This window comes from Pseudoliparis swirei, chromosome 7 (genome assembly GCF_029220125.1).
Source record: "Pseudoliparis swirei isolate HS2019 ecotype Mariana Trench chromosome 7, NWPU_hadal_v1, whole genome shotgun sequence".
NCBI lineage: Eukaryota > Metazoa > Chordata > Actinopteri > Perciformes > Liparidae > Pseudoliparis > Pseudoliparis swirei.
In genome coordinates, this window is record NC_079394.1 from 9,565,608 (window position 1) to 9,590,184 (window position 24,577).

At 43.2% G+C, this 24,577-nt stretch overlaps 1 protein-coding gene across 1 annotated transcript; it reads left to right on the forward strand.

Moving 5' to 3' along the window:
• Positions 1-691: 691 nt before the first annotated feature.
• On the forward strand, positions 692-22,662 carry gnb1l (guanine nucleotide binding protein (G protein), beta polypeptide 1-like). Its single transcript, XM_056419247.1, has 7 exons — positions 692-767; positions 5,957-6,111; positions 6,364-6,489; positions 7,007-7,169; positions 10,309-10,401; positions 15,684-15,899; positions 21,649-22,662. The coding sequence occupies exons 2-7, from the start codon at positions 6,002-6,004 to the stop codon at positions 21,925-21,927; spliced, it is 987 nt and encodes a 328-aa protein (XP_056275222.1). The 5' UTR covers positions 692-767; positions 5,957-6,001; the 3' UTR covers positions 21,928-22,662.
• Positions 22,663-24,577: the final 1,915 nt, after the last annotated feature.

Below are 24,577 nucleotides of genomic sequence, written 5' to 3' on the forward strand. Positions count from 1 at the left end.
TGTTTTTTGCTGAACAAATTATTTATGGTTTCTAACTCAAAATGTTGTTCACCTTCTCCCACTGAGCTACCTGTCGTCCTTATTGTTTCAGTTCAGAGTGCAGAGGGACTGGCATACTCTAATCCATGGCCACGGAAGAGGTTTAAAACACTCTGGTTTCATCTAATCTTCCAGCTCAGACCTAGCCGAGCTTGAAACCCGCTTTCTCCATGATAGGAATGGACAAATAAAAGTCTCTCCCAGCACTCCCATGAAAGGGGACTGTGTGCTCTGGATTAGGGCTCTGCGTTTTCTCTGTCTCTCTTTCTCCATTAGACTGAAAAGGATGGCAAAATAAAGACTCTCCTGTTCTTGCAGTTTTGTAAGGCTTCGAGAGTTATCAGTTATGATGTTTTTTTAGGGAGTCAGAGTGTTTAGAATCCCATTATAGAAGTAGCAGGAACACATAGAGAGCAAATCTGAGGTTTTTGTAAGTCAATAGAAAACAGACATGGTAAATGACAATCTAACAGTCACCATAATTTGTGCACAACAAACGGTGGAGAGAGAGAGAGAGAGCGCGAGAGAGAGAGAGAGAGAGAGAGAGAGAGAGAGAGCGAGAGAGAGAGAGAGAGAGAGCGCTCAGACTGGTGCTTTTTCTATACAGGCACTTTCAAGGGCAGCTCATCTCTTCTCAATCGAGGTCTTTCAAGTCCGGCGCATGTTTTGTATCCTTTCCTCTCAAAGCTTCTGACAACTGCCCAAAACACCGGCGTGTCACTGAAATGGTATTATGTGAAGTTTTGTTCATGCTTTTTTTGAATGTGTTGTCACAACTTTGACCAGCGATGGCTCCTCAAGTGAAAACAAGGTCAACGTGTTGTTTGTCGGTGTTGTTAGTGGTCGTTGCTAGCTTGTTGCTAACCGTCTTAAGCTAACGTGAAGCGCACATAGACGTGACTGTTTTCTGCCTCGCGCCCAGCACTTTGGTTCTGCTCTAGCTTCAGAATAGCAACGTTAACTAATGGGTACTGTTGTGAGTAAACAAAGAAAACCAGAGCTGTCAAACAATTCCAATACAATACCACTTTAAAGTGTAAAATGCTTCAGTTAAACCGTGTGTAATTCACTCGCATGTTGAAGTTGTAAGCGTCCTCCAGCAGAATAAAGAGGGCTACACTTCAGTGTATTATCAGACACGTTGAGCTCAAAGTTAACTTATGGATCAGATGAATTCTAATGTGATCGCGCACCATTATGTGCCAACTACTAAAGCAACATAAACTTAGTTTAATTTCAGCATGACGTCTTCATGCAAAAGCTCATGAAATAACTAGCTGTAACATTTGTAAGAAAGTGAGTGTGGAACAACTCAGAGTAGATACAATTTTTTAATTTTTTATTCTGCTTATTAAAAAAAAAAAATCTTTTGAACTTCCTCTCACTGTTGGTGAAGAAGACTGACACGACTAATCCTGTGTTTGTCTGTCTGTCAAGTGTATTTAGTTCTAAATATTTTTCTATTATTATTTATATTAATTTATATAATCTATCATATTCAAAAAGATCGTGGAGATATCTGCTCTGGGTGCCTTTGGTTGGAAGATGAATTATGGAGCTCCTATAGCAATGCACAAATGCCAACTTCGACTTGTACGAGTGCTATTGTATGTACAGCTTTGTTAAGTTTAAGGAGCTTTTAACATTTGGTAGGAGAAATCTGGCTGAACTAAGAACTAAATGCAGACTGTTTACTATGTACAAATAGTTGGCACTCAGTCAAACACGTCACCATCCATTACTTCGTCTTGATGCAGTCACTCATCACGTCCCTGAAGATGACTAAACGTTGTAACACAGGGATGTGCTGCTTGACAAAGTGTAACGTCTAGTTGTTTTCTGAGTTCTTTGTCCCCTGTTGCCTGAATGTGTTATGGAGGTTATGGCACAATAAACATGTGTTGGCGTTCATATTTTAACTGTATAAACAACAAAATCCCCATAGATCCAAAGCCTATCACATCTCTCTATAACGTTTGGAGACGTATGATGATGACGACACTTGAGCTGTCAACTCTCTTGTGTCTCTTTATCCTCTAGTGGCCAGGTAAATGACCTCATGGAGGAAATGGGTGATAATGCAAACAGATAAGGCTCCTGGTACCTGTTGACCACCTCCTAAAACTGGACCCTCTGACACAGTGCTTTATCAGTGCCTGCCTCAATGACAACCACAAGGCATTGAGCTCTTATCTGCAATGGCCCCTGCTTAGCATTCACGCCATTCACGCGAACAATGCCACCTCTTCCCACTCAGTGGATCTGTGACTGACAGTGGGTGTTGGTGCACTTGTGTCTGACTTCAACCTCAATGTGAGGCCGGGCTGTTTATCCAGGCCAGATAACCCCACCAAGACACAATAAAGGGCGTGTGTCTTCCTGGCCACTTCCCATGTTGTTTGTCTAACTGGACTGTTATAATGGACCCCACTCTTTATTTGGCATGTTGGTTTCCTCCTCCGAAGGATCTGTATTAGTTGGGGGAGGGTTTGAGCAGAAGGGCTGACTGATGATCATCGAGCCAGCTCACCACCCACTACCAGCCAGCGAGGTGGAAGTGGCCCCTCGGCAAGAAGGTTAAAAGCAGGGAAACCACAGATAAGACCATTGCCTGTGATTGAGAATGACTAATAGCTGAGGTATGATGGAGTTGCAATGGACGTATGAGGGCTTTTTTTTTAAAGAAGCTTGTTGCCAAAGATTTTACAGAAAATAAATACTATTGGTGTGAAAGGTTCTGAAGTTGGCTCTTTGTCGGAAGGTCTATCTAGAATGTAGCTTTTGAGTTATGTGTAATCTACTTCAGTTTTCATCATCCAGCTCAGATCTCATATTTGATGAGGCTGATATCAGCAGGGGATCTTGGGATCCCATGCCTCCATAATGGCCCCTGTGAAGCAGCGGCATTATAAAGCTCCTCTAATAAACCCCTGTGATCAGTATATCCCTCCCTCCCTGCTCTTATTTATGAATGGCAGAATTTGACAAGGAGGCGGCTTAGGTGGGTAGCTGCCGATCACATGATACCAGCTCTAAAGAGCCAAGTGAGGAATGTAGACAGGACTCCCCCCTCACCTCTCGTAAAAAAACCGTTGATGCCCCATATCATAACGAAGACCCTCTATCCCTTCCCTCCCCAAACCCTCATATGTCCAGCAATGTCGAGGAGGGGAATGGGTGCTGCAGTTGGGGCGGGGGGCATAGATAGTGACTGCGTTTGATCTGAAGGTCGCCAGCCCCTTGCTGGTGGTGAGAGATCCGTGGCATATGAAGCTGGCTCTTATTTAATAACATGAAGGGGAAGCGGACCTTTCTCTCATAATTAGGCCTAATTACCCAGCAGGTGTGGACAGACGGCCCAAGAAGAGACAAACTGCCTTTATCCATGGACTTAGAGTCAGATTACTCCAGCGCTGTCTTATCTGTTACACGGCCAGCAGGAGCCTCCATCCTCATCTCCTGCCTCTTCCCACTGGCTCCCATATCCAGCTCAGGTATATTAATCAGTCAGTCTGATTTATTATGCCCCGTCCAAGACACACACGTTTAATGAGTCCTAGCTAGTTACTGCGATGTTTCCAGTGGACATGACAGGTCACTGACCTGGGGTATTTGTTATCTATTACTCAATCACTTTATGAAAGCTTCTTAGGTTCATTAAAACTGGGTGCAGAGCCTTTTGGAGAGCTGAACAGAACAAGTTACTTGTCCTTGAGGATCTATGACCAGAGGATCACAGCTACCCCGGCTACTGACTGCCGCTGCTCCAGCAAGTGTCCTTGCATTCACTCGAGACGTCATTTAAGCTCGACAAGTCAGCGGCTTGATTGTTTGCTCGAACGATTTCAGGGTCCTTGCAAGTAAATTAGAGTGACATCCTGCCACCTTCTTGTTTGTTTACAGTATCTGTCTCCCCCTTCCTGAGCATGTTTGTATTTGGGTTTGCGGGTGACTCTTGCAGCCATCACAACAGACCCATTGTTGTGGCCAACTCGGATTCACGAGAAACGCTGACGCCTGGAAAACAAAAGGAGCAGTGCACCGAGGAAGTAGTGGCAGGGGAAAGTGGCCGTTTTACTCCCCTTTTGGAAGTTTGGTAAAATATTCCCCAAGTGACATAGCCCCCCCCCCCCCCCCCCCCAACTGTTGTCTTTGATTGACAGTAAGCTTTGATTGCCATTTGAAAGTCTCCCAGCCACCGGTCTTGGGACAATGAAACCAAACAGTTTCAGGCTGCTGGGTCCGTGACTCACAGCTTCATGCAGGCCTGCTGCAAAAGGACAAGGGACGCTTAATCCACCTGTTATCAGAGTGAGCCTCACCGTGTCACTCTCACGGTCACAGGACTCTGGCTCAGGAATGTAGTCTTACCCATCTATGTGCAGCTTAACTGAGAGACCCTCACAAAAACACTTGCCATTTTTTTCATACCACACAATATCAAGTCTGAGCAGTTGAAGGGCTGAAGGGTTTCCTGCTGGTTTAGTTCAGAAATATGAGTGATCTATAATGGTCAATATGGTCAAACACCCCGAATATACACTAAATGGATGGAACAAACAGGTTAAAATTGCAAGTAAACTGCTATACAAGCTGATGGGATGACTGTGTCCTTGTGAGTCCGTCAGACTGCAGCGTTATGTCCTTAATGAGGCAGGCTGGTCAGGAGTCTCTGTCTCCGCTTCACAGATTCTCATGGACAATTTAACCACTAACCTCCTGAAATGAGTTGCTCCTGAATGCCTCAGGCTCCAGTTTCAGCGTCCACTGATTGCAGGGAAAAGTTATGAAAAGTAAAAGTGGAGGAGTGAGTGACTGTGTGTGTGTTGGTGTGACTGACTGACTCTGTGTGTGTGTTTGTGTGTGCATGCTCTTTAACTTAGAAGTACTAAAACATTGAGCTTCAGTGTATTATTGTGCACTACTCCTCTGTAACTTTTAGCAGTGTGTTGAGGCTGTCTTCTTCTTCTTTAAGTTATTCAGGATTTAATCTCTTGGCAAACACGTCGTTGCAGCAGGTAACCAGGTGGATACATGAGTTAGTTGTGGCCAGGGAGGAATTGATAGGCTAATTGTTCATTTGTATTTCAGTGTGTGGTTGTTTTGATAAGTCACTGTCTATCCATTGTTTCGCATAACACTGAGGAAGTGTTAACCTTTATGTCATCTTCGTATATACATTGTCTTATTGACGTAATATGACTATGCTGCCTGGCATAAACAGGTTTAAGACACCTGTCATTCTCAACACGATAAGCAGAATGTTGATGGAGAGATGGATGTTGGCTATCTGAAGCCAATCACTAAGAGTCACTCACGTGTGATCGTACTGCAATTTAATGTTGACGCATCATTTCCGAGCAGCATACCTGCGGTCGGTTGGGTTTCCTCAGCAGCCAAGCCTACAAACGACATACAAGCCTGCGCTGTTACTTCTGCCTCTGGGACAACGGCTGTTGATCTCAAGAGGAGTGAGAAGCCTGAATCTCCGTCTGTTTACTGTAATTAAGCTGTCAGGGGTTGTGATTTATGACGTATTGAGTAAGAGAGGTGTTATCGGGTAGACGGGAAGGAGGAAGACAGAGGGCCACAGGGTTTGTAGCTCCTAACAATAGAGCAGATACACACGGCGCATTAAACACAACTGTCTGCGCTGTGCAAGAGAACGGCTTCAAGGCAAAGAGCTGCTTTCTGACCATCTTTGTTCGGTCGTTGTGTAAAAACCAAATAAGATGACTAGCTTTCTGATAATTGTAGATTTTAGGTCTACTTTTAACTTTGATGGTGCTGAATCTTTCTGAAAGAGTCAAGTGAAGCGGATGTTAATGGAACAGAACTGTTGAATGTTGTCTTTTAAGTCTGCAGCTCATCTCTCCGCTCAATTTTCTTGTCCTTTTCGGCGGGTGTCATGACACAGGTTTGCGGCCTCCTTGCAGCCACACATTGATTGCGCGACCCAGGGATGTCTCGTCCCGCTCCGTTCCCCATCTACACCCTGAGGGGAGCTGGTGGGGCCCTCAACACCCTCCATTTTAGCTGCAATAGAGGGGACACTCCCATCCTGTTTTCTGGGTTAGTCATTTATCTCGACATTCATATTCTGGCTCTTCGCCCTCTTCAAACAGTGAAGATTGTTCATTTGGAGGATATAAGTAGATACCAACCCAGCTAATCACAATTCACTTTTAAACAGGCACCGAGTTTCGATGTCTTAGAGCAGCACGCACCGAAAGGTTCAATTAGCTTTTGATATTTGTTGCTTTGAACAAGAGCAACACTTGTGCGCGTGCAACCTACTACACAACATTCTGTTTGGTGTTCCAGGTCAGGAAAGGGTGCCATCCATATGTGGAACCTGAACACCAGGAGAGCTGAGAAGGTTGTACAAGGTCATTCTGGTAACTCGGTCATCTGGGTCAGCACACTGCGGACGACGGATACCCTCATCAGGTGAGGACAACTATCTTAACGTTCTAATAATATGTCTTACTTATCCTTCTCTTACGACATGATATAATGATACGACGGGCATGACAACATGGAAATGGAAGCGGGGTCTTCAGTGCTTTTCAGGATATTCTGCCTTGATTTCAATCCAGAACACCGGCGTGTTATTTTCTGAAATGTACTTTTAAGGCCACCGTCAGTCACTCATTTTGTGTTGGTGTAACGTATCACGTGACCTCTTGACATTGACAATGATAATCAATCCCCAAAAAGATTCAGTCATTCTTTCTGTGCTTCTCTGTATTCGCGCCGCGTGGCGAAAATGTGCGTCATTTGCATCCAATCGCATCTGTGCATTGACTTTTCACATCTACTCACGCTAAAAAATGTTGCACTGCTTTTGGTGTGAACACAGCAGAAGAATTCAGTGTCAGACATATTGTTGAGATGAAACATGATTTTGAAATATGCGAAGAACTGCAGCTTCCGTCTGTTTTTGTTCCCTCCATTGCTGGAGCAGTCAGGGACGGGACATGCGGGTCTGTCTGTGGGATCTGTGCGAAGGTCGTCGTGAGGTGATGGACTCTGTGTGGACCGGCAGTGTTGGATTCTGTCAGTGCACCGTGCTGGAGACGAGCCCTGGGACGCACCTGCTGGCCTTCGCTGGACCACAGACAGAAGAGGTCAGTCATTAGGAATAGAAACTCTAAATTGTCTTTAGGTTTGGATGCAAGTGTGAATGTGTCTGTGTGTTATCACATTTACAAATTGAAAATTACAAGTCCATTGTGTACATTCCTTGTCACCCAGTGCATGCTGGGATGTGCTCTAGTCCCCGTTAACCTTGAAAAGGATAACTTTAAAAACAATCGATGCAGTGAATGTCACTTTTCAAGAGTTCGACAATGATACAGGATATTACTATTTCCTGTGGAGTTTTAATCTGCAATGTTTAGATTAATGGCATGTGATTATATATAATACAATGACAATACATATTCATGCTTATTTGTCAAATTTGTATCATGTGTACTTCTGTCAAAATGTTGCTGATTGAGGTTAAGGACAGACGGCATGAAATGGATAAATTAGATATAAAAATATGTATGAATTACTTTAATGCTTTTAAAGTTAGTTTATCTCTAAATATTTAAGGAGGGATTTACAAGTCAGTTTGGGAAAAATAACCAGAGAGCCTCCAGTTTAAAGTTTCCAATGACATGTCAACATCCTTGCAGTTATTGGCAGCAGGTGGGAGGTGGGAGGTTAATTGGTTACAGTCCGATGAGAATAAAAAATGCCAACCTGTATGAACCTGAACAGACTTGCTCTTGCCCGTTTGCTGGGTTGACTTTTAAGTGTTCACACATATTTGTTTTGTAGAAAAATGGAAGTTCCAAAGCAATAGTTCTCTCACATCAAACCCTGTCGTCGTGTCCTGTCATCACATGGTGATCGTTTCCAAGTGTTCTGATACAGAAATGTCTTTTATTCAATCTGGTGTCCAACGTGATACTTTTAGCCGATCGTCAATGAATGTGTTGAGCGTGCGGTTTGCAGACGGCAATCTAAACACCATTATTAACAAACCAGCATTCATGTCATGAGTCTGCATTCACATTGCAAGAATAGGAACCTAATGCCAGCCACCAGCTAAATGTGGGATCATTTTGGCTGTGGCTAGTAACATGTCATTCTGTGAATCTGTTTGTCTAAAACACCTAATCGCTCTTTGAGGGCCGAAGAAAACAAATAAACGTTGCCCTTTAGGAGGTAACCGCTCCTGTGGATGATGAAATAGTCAAAGTGGCTGTTTATAATCTTTGACTGGTGGATTCAAAAAGAGAATTCCCCAAACTGAAAAAAATAGTTCTCTGGAATTAAATCTCTGTGGTATGTCACATATTTAATGCTCAACACCCACAAGCCTGGAGGGTTTTGTGTGGATTGAGGCTTGATGGGGAGAGGTCAGCCAGCGATTCAGCCATCTTTTATTGTCTAGATTCATGTTACTTGCTCTGCTGTGGAGGAGCCACACTTGAAAGGGACAGAGCAGTCACCTGATCCAGCCAAACGTGCCTCTGCTAACCCCAGTCCAGCAGGCCAGGCATCAGGGCGCCTGTGACTCCCAGCACCTCAATAATGCTATTGTCCCAACAGACAGACAGAAACACACACACACACATACAAGTTAGACAAAAAAAAGAAAAGTGTTTCTTAGTCTCCCCATTCCACAGACATAACTGACCACGACAGATGCTTATCATGTAGCTACAAAAAAATGAAAAGACCCACATGAATGAATTCCCTCCAGAAACAATACATATGTACTTGCCATGTGCAAAATGCAGGTAGGTCAATATTTAGGTTTCTAATTAATAAAAAACAGAATATAATTTCCTATTTCAGGAGCTTTTACTGTTCACTGCTCACAGCAAGATTCCTGCCTACTCATTGCTGCCGTGGAAGAAACCTTAATTAGTGGTGTTGGTGTTTTATTTATGGGCAGTGGGATGCCACACAAGAACAGTGAACACCTGAGGCACAGAGAAGTCCTCAAAGGCCCTCTCTGTCAGGCACGCAAAGGTAAACACACAGGACAGATGTGGCCTAGCGCTAAAATACAGATGTCTCCCTTAAAGGGCTGTTTAATCTGAGGCCTAATGAGGATGAATATGCGGATCATCAGTGCAGAGGAAGTCGAAGGAATGAGTTTTGGTAGTGATGTGGGTGCACACTTTGTCATTGGCTTCATTAGGCTGGGTATTTTATCAGAATCAGTGCCAATGTGTGCAGGAAAACACCATTCATGTCAGTCAGGCTTGAGCAGGATTTATTATAGACAGTGGGGCGGCTGCTCCGCTCTGATGGATGTTACTGTACTGCTGGTTGGAGGCTCTCTGCTCTGCTGGAGGTCCTGAAGCACAAAGAAAGATGCAGTTTGCTGCTTTATTATTTGAATTCAGAAGACAATTCATGACTTGGTAGACAGCTTGTATGTATGTGTACGCATTTTTGTCTGTGTATATATATATATATGTATATATATACACACACATACAACAGCAATTTCTTTGTGTAACTGTAACAGCGTCTCAATAATGAAATCATTAGAACGGAAATAATTAAAATTAATAAATTCAAACAAAAACACATGCACATATATTACATAATTAGATATTGGATAAACTTCAATTACTGATCACAGTTCATTTTAGCCTAAAAATAAACATTTTACATTTTCAAACTTCTACACTTCTGCTCTAACCTCAAGTGTTGCTTTTAAGTGACGTCATATAAAACTGTTTTTCAGACTTCCCACAGCTCCCTCTGGAGTCACACAAAGCTATAAAGGTTCTCGTTACAAAACCCAGAACAGTGATGTCACCACTTCCCCTCCAGTTAACACTGTTAGCTATATTAGCACTGTTGCCACTGTTTGCACTGTTAGCTATTGTAGCACTGTTAGCTGCGAGCCACTGGCTTAGCTGTTAAAATGTATGGAGGCAATAAATATGTTTTCCATTTTTTTTACATAATGCAGTAATGCTTCCCAATATATATATATATATATAACATTGGAGTTATTCTGTAATATTGGCATGCTAAACTAAGATAACAAATATGGTAAACATTATACCTGCTAATCATTAGCATGTTAGCATTGTCATTGTGAGCATGTCCGCACACATTTAGCTCTACGCACTCCTCTGTGTTTGTACTTTACAACCTCACAGAGAAGCATGCATGCAGATTGTGGATTTGAACAGGTCAGCTGTCTTTAATGCATTTTAAATTGTAATCATCTTGTGTTCCCTTCAGATCAAGATTATTGAGCTACCCAGCAAGACCCCCGTCTGCACCCTGGTACCAGACGCTAAGCTGGGGATGGTCATGTGTATCAAATTGTGGCAGGTAAGCACCAGGCAGTCTAATATAATTTATATCGAAGTTCTTGCAGTGTTTTTAACTTCATGGCAAAAGTGTCCCTCTATAACCACATTTCAAGTTCAGCTTGGTAGCCATTATCAAAAACAGTACATTCTCTGACATTTAAAACACGGAGGAAAGTAAAGGTACTTTTTCCATAAATACCTGCTTTATTCTGATTGGCCATCAGCCCATAACGAGAGACGTGGCCCGTGATTTACAGCCCAACAACTTGTTTCTCCCAAGCGTTTCTTCTCAGCTGGCACTGGGTCCCAACACTGTAATTAGAGCGTTTGGAAGGGCCGTGGGTTCACAGCCATACATCAGCCTGCAGCTGCACATCCAATCTGATCCGGGCAAAAAGGTTGCTTTTTGTTTTGGAAATGCTGTCGAAAAAGCTTTTATTTTCCAGCCATTAAGGAGACCCTGTAATTATTTTCATGGTTAATTATGAACCCTTTGGATTTTGAGCTTTGGGGGACAGAGTGAGGTTTTAGACTTATGCAAGACGTTTTGAATACATGTGGGCTGTTCAGTTCACAGGCAACAGAAATCAAAACACAGCTTATCATTTTAATGCCAGAGTGAGTTGAGTATCTGGCCCGTGCACATTCAGTATTCCTGTAATACCAACGACATAAATCTGAAATTGTGTTTGTGAAATTATTCTGGAGACAAGTAGACAACTTAGTCTCATAATGCATGCTGACATTTGTGTTTTTTTCCCCCCCTTTGATTTCATCGTTACACCCACCTTTCACCCACCTTTCATCATCTGATTTATGGACCAATGCGTTGAGTGGCAGAAAACATAATGATCAATTATATCATTCTAAATTATATATTATATAATATCATTGTAATACAGCAAAGGAAGCTGTCTAAGGTAAAGCCAAAGGGCCCAGGTGATTCTGAATCATCTCAGTCTGATTCCTTTCAAGGGTAAGGCATGTTCATCAGTTAAACTGACTGAGCGACTCAAGAGGCCCAAACAGTGGGAAGTGACTGAGCACGTACACACACACACACACACACGTGCTCACGGGCGCACACACACACAGTCCCGAGTCTGGGAACCCACACATTTTGTCTGCCATTCATAAGAACATTTCTCACTTGCCTTTCACATCAAATGGTTTTCTGCTACCCACTGTTCCCTGAACCTTACACAGCAGGAGGCAACAGATGAAACCGTCACCTTCTCTCTCCACCCCGTTTCTCTCCATCACACACACACACCAGGATGAAGCCACTGGCAATTATCTCCTCCCTGTCTTCCCTCCCTCATTTCTTCCCACCGTTGAGAAGTGATTATCCTCCCATTATTTCCAAGACAGACTCACCAACAGATTTATTGACGGCCTCTAAGCCCTCTCTGCTGGAGTTTATGGAAATAGATTAAATGCAGTGTTAAACTGCGTTTTCTTCTCAGATCAGCTTCCCTCTTGCAAAACCCACCCAGCCCTTAGTTTATGTGCTTGTCTTTGTCTAAAAGGTGACAGAGCTGAGCATCTGATTACTCTGATTGGCTGTAAAGCGCTGACGTGGAGGGAGAAAGTACCTCCACATGTGTGTCTGCCGTGTGCGGGGCTCTGGCCAGGGGGACAGTATTGATGTATGATGTGCAAGACTTTTAATGTGAACAGAGGCTGGCGGGGAAAAGGAAATGTTCCTATACAGATATCCATCACTCTCAGCTCATCACCTTGCTGCCTCGTGGCTATGACATCATGGTGGACCGGGTCTAAAACCAGAGGAAACGATTGGTTCCTTATGTCGAAGCAGTGCCGGCCTCAGGCCTGTGGCGGCCACATCAGCAAACGAGCTGCTGTTCTCTGGGTTTGTGCAAAATGCAATACATTCAGGAAATCACCACTTACTTCTCTCCAATTACATTTAGATTTTAGTTTATTTGTTTTGCTCATTGATTTGCCGTGATTTTTTTTTTTTTTTAATGAGCCAGCAATAACTCCTAATAAACAGTTGTTGGTCCAGGCCAGATGTTAAACATCCATCCTTAAAATTTTATAAAATGACGCTTACTTTTAAATTGAACATATATAATATGATAAATATACACATTATAGCACAACACATGTATAACTAATGCCACAGTGCATCACATGGTCGTTAGAAAGCTATCTTTGAGATGAGGATTTGACCAGGATGTATTTGTGGATTCCTTTACAGTTAATATTATTTGTGCCAATCAATACATAACAGGTTATATATGAGTGCTTACATTAAAGATTGATGACTTGGCTTGAGAATCCTTTGTGACGGGAGGATTAAATAAATACATTTACATTTATAGCTGCTTTTTTGTGTGGAAGCATGAAGGGCATTCTGTGAGTAGATTGATTAATGAAATTGGGATTGAAATTTGTATAAATTAGGAAAAAATAACAAAATAATTTGTCCCTTTGACAAAAAAGACAATTTCTAACTGATTTCATAATCGTTTAATCCTTAGTCATTTTATAAGGGTAGACATGCTTTGCAATTGTAAGGATTTGTTTGTTTTATGTGAGAAAAAAACACATCTGTTATTGTTACCGGTTAACCGACAATAAAAATACTGCTTTGTTTCAGCCTTAATAGAAAACACGAGTATGGAGTTGAATTCTGTCTCCTTTGGTGGAGAGGTTTAAAATCAGCGCAGGGATTTTAAAAGGAGATTGTTGTCGAAGAAGACAGAAGGAAGGAAATGAACACAAGTGTAATCATCAGCTCCTGTTCTCTTGACTCTTCCTGAGGTCCTGTGGATGATCTTATTGGACCGCAGTGGTCTGAACCAACTGCTTGAGTGACCGTCTGACAAGACACGTATTGGGAAATGGGGGCTACTGGCTTAAAATAGTTGCATTTTTAAAAATGCCTGCCATATATCGAAATAGCTTTTAACATGCATCACATTTTAATGTCCTTTACAAATACGGAAAATACCATGGGATCACATGACGATCAACTAGTTGGCGCCCAACTTGTTGTCTTTCGAGAAACGACCCAGGGTCATTTCTCTTCTGCCTCTTCCACCGGCTTCAATCCATCCGTCTCTCGAGGTCTTCTATGGTGATGCATCTCCTCCCAGAGCCCCAGCCCCACTCCAGCAGAGAGCCCTCTTGTAGAAAGGCCTGTGGAGGATATAATGAATTAGGTGTCCACCCAGGGTTCCCCGACCTCCGACCCATGACATCATCAATCAAGGCGGTCCTACACTTAAGTGAAACGGGGGCCCCAAGCCTGGAACGCTTAGCCCGGGCCCTGCCGACAAGCAGGGGCCAGTGATTTTCACTTGTTTTTATTTGTTTTCATAATCCCTCCGTGTTCGTCCGCGCTGATGTGTTTGGAAGGAATACACGACTCTGTCTATAATTTGTTTAAAGCTGGATGACGAGGAATATAAAGCGTTAAGAGAGAAGAGGACTTGAAGATGGATGAAAAAAATGGCAGACATGGCCCCCTCGCACATATGGAAAACGTTTCTTTCCCTGCTCACTTCTGCGAGGCACAGTGCTTCTGCTGGGGCCTGATGGTATGTTGAAGCAAAGGCACGAGTAAGGACCGAGTATCTATCCGAGCTGTGCATTCATACGTCGTTCCACAGGCCACGGTTTATTAACATGGGAAATGTTGAATTGTTGTTTGGATTACATTCAATTCAATTCAGTATATTTTATGTAGCCCAATATCACAAATTGCAAATTAGCCTCAAAGGACTTTACAATCTGTACACATACAACAAGTCACACATGGATGCTTCCACTACCGTCTCCATATACTGTATGGGCTCAGAATAATTTGGGGAATTTGTTAAAACTGAAAAGAGGATTGAGCTCCTCCCTCTGGATACTTTTTCTTTTCTCTTCTCTCTCCTTCAGTCCTTCCTTTCTTCAATGCAGCGATGCAAAGATACATGAAAAACCTTTATGATTTACAATCTGTGGCTTAGTTGGAAGGCAATGCTTTAATAATTTTTGTATGTTGCCCTGCTTACTTTTCTTTTACATATATATATACAGGACTGTCTCAGAAAATTAGAATATTGTGATAAAGTTCTTTATTTTCTGTAATGCAATTAAAAAAACAAAAATGTCATGCATTCTGGATTCATTACAAATCAACTGAAATATTGCAAGCCTTTTATTCTTTTAATATTGCTGATTATGGCTTACAGCTTAAGAAAACTCTAAAATCCTATCTCATAAAATTTTAATATTTCCTCAGACCAAGTTAAAAAAAAGATTTATAACAGCTGAGTGTTTGTCAAGGCTCAGGAAACCCTTGCAGGTGTTTCGAGTTAATTAGACAATTCAAGTGATTTGTTTAATACCCTACTAGTATACTTTTTCATGATATTCTAATATTTAGAGATAGGATATTTGAGTTTTCTTAAACTGTAAGCCATAATCAGCAATAAATCAGAATAAAAGGCTTGCAATATTTCAGTTGATTTGTAATGAATCCAGAATGCATGACATTTTTGTTTTTTTAATTGCATTACAGAAAATAAAGAACTTCATCACAATATTCTAATTTTCTGAGACAGTCCTGTATATGTATATATATGTATATCAATTATTATGCTTTCAAAGATAATCGTTAGTTGCAGCTCTAATACTGTACCTATTAAGTATTTAATTTATTGAGGTTTTATATGCAAAAATAAAGGATAAGAAATGATCTCTGTTCAAATTTGAATGTAATAATATTTAAATCATTAACATTATGAATAACTACAGTGTACTTGTATGATCAAAATAGGTGTGTGTGTGTGTGTGTGTGTGTGTGTGTGTGCGCGCGTGCGTGTGCACAAATTTAAACAAATGTATTAACCATATTTTAATGAAGTGATTTTATAACAATAATCAAAACAACTCACTAAACGATGGCTAAAACGTTTTAAATGATTGAAATGAGTCCAGTTTTCTGAAGGCTTCGCAGTCTGTTACTCAGTATGTATCAGTGCTGGCAGAGAGACCTTCGGCCCAAAAATATAGATGAGGAGCAAAGTGAGGAGTGGTGTAATGGAGTGTTGGAAAGAGAGAGCGGCCGCCTGACGAATGGAGCCCAGAGCGACTTTCCGAGTGTCAACAGGAGCTTCCAAAGTGATAACCTCTGCTCCGCTCAGCTTCCAGCACCACGCAGCGGTTTCTGTGTTGTTTTTTTTTTACTCCACAGCTCTCATCTCACATCGTACATCACATTACTCTCTTCCCATCTCACTGGCCCTCCTCTTTCTTTATCGTCCTCCCTCCCTCCTGCAGCCAGACTCGGGTCACGGACCACTCCTGCTGGCTGGATACGAGGACGGTTCCCTGTTGCTGTGGGACGTAACCCAGAGGTCCGTGCTGAGCCAGGCCAAAGCCCACCCCGAGCCCGTCATGTGCCTGACCTTTGACATCAAGTGTCTGAGGGGCGTGTCTGGCTCCTCTGAGAACAAACTCTCCACCTGGAAGCTGGACAGACAGAACAACCTGCAGGTCAGCAGAGGACCGGCTCAGAGAATAGTGGTGTTGTCTCGTGTTGTTTCCCCCACAGTCCTGTCGTATCAACTCCTACACCTCTTCACCGCCCCTCATGATTAAATCTGGTATTTAACACTATGAACTATGACAGTTGTCAAAACACAGTACGGTTGGATGAGCATTCCTATGGAAGCCCAGTAGCCAGTGGATATTCTGACTACATTTTTTCAATGCATTCATCCTGCGCAGCGGTCAAAGCCCCTCGTTGAACCAGTCACGCTTTACTATTCTATTTCAACTGTTTATCCATGTCGAAGCTAACTGTTTATCTATCACCTTTAGCTAACAATTTTAACCATTTAGCCATTACTTTAAGGTAACTTTTTGAACCATTTTATTAATGAGTTTTAGCTCACAGTTTAATCTTTTTAATCGTTACCTTTAGCAAACTATTTCAAACAATTACACTTCATTGTAGCTATTTTAACCAATTTTCCATTACGTTAGGTAACTATTTTAACTATCTGTTAAGGATTTTAAGCTTACGCTTTTAACTGTTTATCCATTACTCTATTTCAAACATGTATCTGATCCATTTACCGCAACCAGTTATCCATTACATTAGACTAACTGTTGCTCACTGCTTTTCTGTTGCTGTCAATCGCAACACGTAGGACTCAATGTGTTGATACAATCCCATTTGAATCTGAATACTTAAAAAAAAAAAAAAAATTAAGTATTTTCAAGTGTTCCTTGACCGTGTCCTGGTTGGGTAACCATAATAATATTCATTCGACCTCCTGAAGTCTCCCTAATTAAGGTTCTAAACTGCTCCCTGCTCACTAATTGTTGCACAAGAGTGTCCGCTAAATCCCATGAAATATAATAAGAAGGTAATGATGGAGATGGGAGGAGAGGAAAGTGGCATTTCTCTAGGCTCTCTTGGAAAACATCAGGGGCCAAAGAGGAAGAGGCTCAGTAGGGCTCCGGGGGCCATAAATCAGCTGCTGGTTACACAGCGTTGGCAGGGCCAGGGGCCAAGGGCCGAGCTGGGGCTGTCACTCCAGACTCAAACCACCCACAAACATTCACACTCACACAATATCACACATTAGGCACATGAGGATATAAATGGTTCACATCACAAAATACATCCTCGCACACACATGAAGACACTGTCCAGTAGAGCCCGTTCCGGAGCGTCTTCTGCCACACCAAAAGAGATCAGCTTTGTGACATCATTCGTTTTACCTAACAGCCGGTGCTTCACAGACCTAAACGCCTCATTTGAAGCTCGATCTTCTCTTGATTTCATGAGCAAAAGAGAATACTCCCATTTTGCAGCCAATCCCCATGAATCCGAGCCGAGGCACGTATACACTGCACAGTGAAGCGGTATTATTCTTTCCAATGCTCTTTACATATGAATGCTTGAAATAGAAATATTTGCAACGCCCCTTTTTTTTCTCCACCGTAAATATGCGTCTAGAAAAACCCTCCGAAGGATTTGATTCGATACAGCAGAAGAGGAGGAGAGTAGTTATTTGGTTTATTTTGCTCAAGCAACAAAATATTGATTCAGCATGTAATCCGGGATGAGGATAACAGGAAAAAAGCACAAGGAGAGGGAAAAGATCCAACAGGGGCTTTTAAATTATCCTGAAGTGCAGCTCAGTGTGACGTCCAGACAGCTATCCTCAGTTCTTCCCACAAAAGTATTTTTGTGTGGCAGCCGTATGGGGGCGGGGGGGACCTGCCGGGTGGCGGACCTGGGCGCTGGATCCTGACGGACGACCCGCGAGAGGTAATAAAAATATCAAAACCTCGGAGGCCCCTTAACTAAACAAAAAACACATCTGCAGTAAAGGGAACAGTAGTTCACAGTGGGAGGCTGCAATAAAGGCTGAGGAGGCTATAAGTGCCACAGCATCCCACTTCCCACAAATTACCTCTGCAATACCGTTAACTATCGTGAAACTGGCTGGAAAGGAAGATAGATGCTTTCTGTGAACTGGAGGAGAAACTGAACGTGACACAACACAGTGGCGTTATGATTTAGTGAAGCTGAGGGGCTGTGAAGTGAGCTTATCAAGCGCAGATAAAGACGGACCGCCTCAGGAATGGAGGTTAATGTATGACACATGGCTCCCAGAGGCCTTTATCTCCCGTTTGACCTGGCTCGCCTTGTATCTTTTCAAAGTAATAAGGCATCATCTTCGGCCTTTTTCCTCTCTCCTTTCCTTCCAGCGCACATTTTTGGGAATGTGTCCGGGTGAGATGATGAGGGCGTGGGTGTTCTGGTTTACACGCCGTTAAGCCAGATGGACACATATTTAGGCGACCACTCGTCCGTGGTGACGAGCGCGGTGGCTTCTTCAGGGGAACGAAAGAGAGCGAGGTTGTTGTCTGGAGGAAGAGAACGCAGGTAGAGACGAGGGAAGATTAGAGGTGCAAATCAAGCGTGGTGACAGCAAGCTATTTATGCGACTGATGACGGTTCTCTACAGGTGAAACTCCTGCCCCTCGTCTTCACTGCAATGTAAAATAGCCCCGACGCGTCCCCCCAGCAGTCACTGACATGGTGCCTTTTGTGAATTTGTGTAGCCGTCGGCCAATCCTTATATGTCGTGACTTTTAGGTCCAGCCTCGGTCTGATGTTGAAACGATGTATGTATGAACTACCGCCATGGAAATTCTCTTCAGCACCCCCCCCCCCCCCCCCGCTTCCCTTCTCCCTTTTTTTTCTGAATGGGACCACTAGCCAGTTTGACACATCCATCTCCTGTCAGCCAGCACCAGGCTCTAACAGGCAGGGTGACAAAAGGCTGTAATCTCCCCGCCGCTGAGTGTGATTCAGGGACAGGGTGTGTCAAAAAATACCTGCGGAAAGCCTCCCAGCCGCTAGGCTCGAGTGAGTGAGCGATGACGGGACGTTTCAGTAGATGAATGTGAACGGCGAGATCCGTGCCAAGACCGAGGAGGAAAGACGGGGAGAAAAGTGGAGGGCGGCTCGAGTGAGATCCGCCAAGTGGACGCTCCTTTTTGAACGTGTCCTCTGTCAGTGAGATGCTCCGTGAGAGGATGCCGAAGTGTGAGTTTGTGTTGGATCTGTCGTAGGCCACAAAGTGTGTCGTGGGACCAGCTGCTGAGCAGAGCTGGTGGCCCCCTGACGGCTGGGGAAGCCAGCCAGCAAGCTCTGCGTGCGTGTATGCGTCTGCTTGCATGCTGCAACACAGGCCAGGAAGGAGTGTTCAAATAAAATGAAGCAGTCCAAAGAAACGATTTAGTCTTTGATGAGATAAAGTAAGAAAAATGGGGTGTCAAATAAAATAAGCCTGGACTCGCTGGTGAGAGCCAACGGATTTCATGACAGAGTTGGACCTGGTTCTTGGTGCTCATTCAGCGATGGTGTGGCCCGACGGCAAGAACAACAGTGCCGCTTCCTCTGGAAGACATGGAGTTGAAATGACAGCACAATATGGACTTCCTTTTAAAGAACAAAGAACAGTTCTGCAAACATATGACGTATTCAAGATCTGCAACTAATTGTCATTTCTGTTATCCATTATTCTTTTGGTCTAAAATCATTAAATCATCGTGTTTCACGAAAGCTCAAGGTGATGTTTGCTTGTTTTGTTTCACCTATAGTACAAAACAGGAAATAAGCTTTTAGCCTGACTGTCCAAAACTTAAATTCGTAATCGGTTTCAAAAATAATGTTCTGTCAATCAACGGACTGTCTAATTGTTTCGACTTATAAATAAACCAAGTATCTGTATCAGGATATGGGCAGATGCTGTGTATGACCAAAACTAATATTATTCAGGCAACAACTAAATATTTAAATTATGTATTAATGTGTTGATAATTTTTGTGATTAAGTGAAACGTTATTCTCTAAAATGTCAGAAATAGTAATACAAAAAAAAAATGCAGATTACAATTTTCTAGGTGATTTCTTTTTCAAATGTATTTTTTGTCCAACTAACAATTTCATTTATATTCTATGTACAAGGATTGAAAACAGTATGAAGCAGCAGAACCAGAACAATTATATATTTTATCCGATTAATTACCTTTCTGTTGTAATGTAATGAATCATCTCAAACTGTGTAAACGGTGTACACTTGCAGCTTAGGAACGAACATAAAACCATGTTGGAACCAGCTTTTTATTCTACGGAGTAACCGTCTGTTAAATTTGCATATGACAATAAATATCTATCTAACATAGCTACGCCATTCATTTTAAATTATTGCTCAGGGCAACTTCTGTTCTCACCTTTTTTCATTTTGACTTTCTCAGACCGTAGAAAGTCAAAACAATTAGCCAGCCAGCCCTGCTGAATGAGCATTACTTAATCATTAACCAGTTACTGCATACGGTTGACCCTTTAACGAAACAAATGCCTTTTCCTGACACAAACTATGGGAAGCAAAACAAACAAAAACAGACACTTAAACCCATCATTATCAGGCCTCTAATGCAAACCAGATGGAGAGAGGTAGGGGCATACCAACTTCTTGAGGTAATAACAAAGCTCCAAACAATCTTTTACCCTCCGGCTTCCTTTGTATCAGTGTATCGGGCTTGTTTGGTCTAACCAGGAAATACTCACGTTCACACTAGTGTTACCAGCGACGATGGTTTGCTAAACAAAAAAAACTCAAAAGATCCCGTCACTGATCTTTCGCTCTCGGTTCTGATCAATGACATTCCTCCCTGCTCTCTCTCCGCCTTGCATTCCACTTTATCCACTTGGGCTACGAGTACCTGGCTTATATCTTCCACATGCAGCTTGCGGACGGTTCCTGCCCGGAACAGGAGCATGCCGATAAATTCTCCACCGTCTCCTCCCATCCAAGACCATTAGTCTCCCTAGACACAGCTTATGAAGTCAATTATACGCTGTCCAGTTTGATTTCGGCTCCCATATCCAGATGTTTGCGTCCCATCTCCGGGTCCAGCTGAGATCCCCAGTCTGCAGGAAGAGCACGTTCGCTCCCCAGGAATGCCCACCTCAGCAGGCCCTTTAGATAGTGATCTTTGCCGCCATTCATTATATTATGTCAGAATGTTGCCCCTTTAGAGAGATTGATACAGTCCTAAGACACTGCAGATCACAGGGAGAGGGAGCTGTGGCTAATCTTTAGCAGGCAGACGTTACACCGCTGTATTTATCGGGTCTCTTCTCCCACTGACCAGACCTTTCGGTGTGAATGTAATTCATCAGGGGCGCTTAAAGCAACAAGGCATCTGCAAACAAGCATTTCAGCGAGAGGGTCTCTCTCTTTCTTGCAAACTGTGACAAAGGTAACTCAAGCCCCGCTTCCAGAATCCCCCCCTCACTCCAAACCAAATAGCAGGACGCAGATAGATCTGCTCGCGGCCCTCGTGCCGTAATGTTTTATGGCCGATGATTGAGTCCCAGGAGTCTCCAGCCAGGTTCAACAAGACATCCAGCCTAACACTCGGACCTCAGTCATCAGATCAGCTGATAGTCGCTCCCTCTTGGTGTTTGTGTTGGCCTCGGTTTCCTAGACGGCAGTGATTAATCGACTTACTGACCTAATTATTATTTTTGTCTCCTTATTTGCATGAACAATATGTTCATTTGGTTTCAGGTTTCACTGACAATTCGCACAAATAAGCTGCCGCTCGGCCTCCTCGGTGGGGACAAAGTGTTTGTAATGGTGCGTTGTTTGATTCATGGCTCTAACCTGCAAAAACCTGCTAAGATCCTTCTGCTCTTTGTGGCGTTGCAGCTCCAGGACTGCGTGCCGCTGGTCAACCCCGGGGTTTCCCACCTGTGCATCAGGGGGGACGGTAAGCTTCTGTCGTCAGCGGGCTGGGACCATCGGGTGCGGATATTCGGGTGGAAGAAGCTGCGGCCGCTGGCGGTGCTTCAATACCACACGGACATGGTGCTCAGCGTGGCCTTCTCTGACCACCAGGACCCCAGACAAAGACTGCTGGCTGCTGGATCCAAGGACCATCGGATCAGCCTGTGGTCAATATACAACGAGGGAGCGGACACCGGCTGAGCACATGAGCTCTGGGAGGACGCCCGGACGTTTAGTTAATACTTCAGGAACAGTCCAGTTCAATGGTTTGATAACTGGACAAATGGAATGTTAATATATTTCGCTGCTTTCCTCTCGATGTTGCCAAGCATGTGGAAGCAATGGTCATAATTAACAGTGGCTAATGTGTTGTTTTGTCCTCAATCATATCAAAACATGGGGCTGGCTTCCCCTTTCTGATCACAAGGGAACTACACATGAACTCTATCAACTCTGCAGTGCCACCTACACTGGCCCTGCAGGGTTGATTCTATTTATAGTCTCATGGTGAATAACAGTCATGATAAAAAAAGAAACTTGTTTAACATTCCAGAGGGTGGTGTCTGACATGTGTCCTTATCGGTATGATTTGAAGCTCATCTCTCAAAACAAGCAGTCGGTTTTTTTTAATTAGCTAATTTGACTTAATACGGTTATCACTGCATCCTGCTGCAGGATTCAAGACAAAAGAAACGAGTCGGACGCACCTTTCAGCACGCCTATTAATTATCAACTGTTACTGATTTTATCTAGTCCTATATTAACTATAATTACCTTCGTCATTTCAGGAGTGGCTTATGTTTCCAGGCTCATCGTACAATTATTTTCGTAGCAATTATAAATGCCATTTCTCAATTAATGTGGACGGTTAACAGAAGTATTGAGGTCAATATTTGTAACATAAGAACTGCAAAATACAAAACTCCTGGTTTGTTAGTTTGTTTTCTTGTATATTGTTTCCTTTAACTGTGAGTCCAGTTGAATTAGCCACTATATTTTAAATAGTTGAACAGGCATTGTCTGACCTTTTCAATTTGCTGAAGCCTTTTGTGGCGCTCCGTGCAGCTCTGGGATTGTGTTGACTTCTCTGATAGGAGATTTGCTCCAGTGGACCTGAATTTGAGGGACACAACGCACCTGAGCAGCTATGTAATCGCGTGTTGTTATTTTAGCAGGTCTTAGCTTAACACACAGGCCCCTCCAGCCTGACCCGAGCTGTGTTTGTCAAACAAGGTTAATCACAGCAGGGCATGAAGAACAGAGGGCTGTTGGTTTAGTGCTGCTGCTGATCTGCAGACGCTCGCCTTCATCAGCGTGTTCTGTTCATGAGCTGATTTTATTCTCTCAATTTACTCTTTGTTAATCAGAAAGATCAGGAACTGAAGAAATCTATATCAATGTAAACGTCAAGCTGAATCTAAAGTAGTTTAGAAAATACTGTTTCAAGGTCCTCAGCATTTTAAAAACAAGACCACTGTTACTTTCTACATTTACTTTACATGTAATGCCAAATATAGATGTATAGGAAGCAGACGTGTCCTGAACAAGGCCACAGGTCTTGTTGTGTAAGTCCCAGAGTAAAAAGAGAAGTCTTGTGTTGTCCACTGTCTCTAATAATACTTGTGTGAGTCGATGAGCAGCATGAGAGCTCGTGTGTTGCAGCACTGCCGAGGGGCCGAGGCTTCAAACGCCCGACGCTCTGCCTCATGAAGGCTTCGTCTCCTGGGATGACCCCAGGTTGGGAAGCTCATCATGCTGTACAGGAAAGGCCTGAGAAATGAAAGAGCCAGACGAGCAGAATGGCCACAAATCATTAGTGAACAGAGGAAAGAGGAGGTCATTTGCTAGACCAGCTGCCTCGTGGTGACGTTGCTGTCATTTGAAAAAAAAATAAAGTGTCGTTTGGGTTGATTTTCTTGCCCGTAGTCGAACTTGTGTCTGGGATGAGTTGTGTGGTTTTTTTTCTTCTTCTTTTTCCACGTGCCTGGTTTTAACGGCACGTTTTCCTTGTTCCCTGCGGAGCTCCAGCTATACCTGTTGTGTGTGACCCCGCTGGTGACATCTTGCATTCATAACAGCTTCCTCACTCTCCTGTTGGCTGTGAGCAAACACTCGAGGTGGCGTGGGCCAGCTTCCGTCCATTCTCTGATAAATCAAATGCTGTGCTCATTGGGGCAGATGTCTGCTGAATGGAGCCGGCAGCAACCCACAGGCCTTAGAAGTGCCTGGTGAGGTGGTGGTGGACCTCATAAATCACTTCATAATGGATCATTTAGGAAGTCAATAAATGGACGCGGAGACCGTCTGCACAATAGGCCCTGTGCCTCACTTATCACCTAACGTGTGTCTCCCTTGGCCTCCGAGGTCAGAGGTCAGCCTTGCTTTGGGATAGGACATAATCTGTGTGTGTGTGTGTGTGTGTGTGTGTGTGTGTGTGTGTGTGTGTGTGTGTGTGTGTGTGTGTGTGTGTGTGTGTGTGTGTGTGTGTGTGTGTGTGTGTGTGTGTGTGTGTGTGTGTGATGCTGTCACTCCCCGTGCCGCTGGGTGTATTCGTACCACTGAGTTTGATTATTTAGAAAACATAAATAGTTTTTAAAAAATGATCTGAGGAAAATTCTCTATTAGCCAAAATAAATTTTCCACCCCACGGGCGAGTGGGTTTTATTTATTTTTTCAAATGTGTCTTAATACATACTTATCAAGGCTCTGTGTTGGCGATGTGTTTGAAAGTTCTGCATAAAATGTCCGTCAGCGTCCTCGTGCACAACAGAAACTGCAGTACCTTTAGTATAAGGCCAGATAGGAAACATGTGCGCTGTTGTTTCAGGGCAGGACTCTTGATTGTTTTACC

Coding starts and splice junctions, on each gene's coding strand:
- gnb1l (XM_056419247.1), top strand. CDS start 6,002: ATGTCTCGTCCCGCTCCGTTCCCCATCTACACCCTGAGGGGAGCTGGT. Junction 6,112..6,363: donor ACTCCCATCCTGTTTTCTGG/GTTAGTCATTTA, acceptor TTGGTGTTCCAG/GTCAGGAAAGGGTGCCATCC. Junction 15,900..21,648: donor ACAGACAGAACAACCTGCAG/GTCAGCAGAGGA, acceptor GTGGCGTTGCAG/CTCCAGGACTGCGTGCCGCT.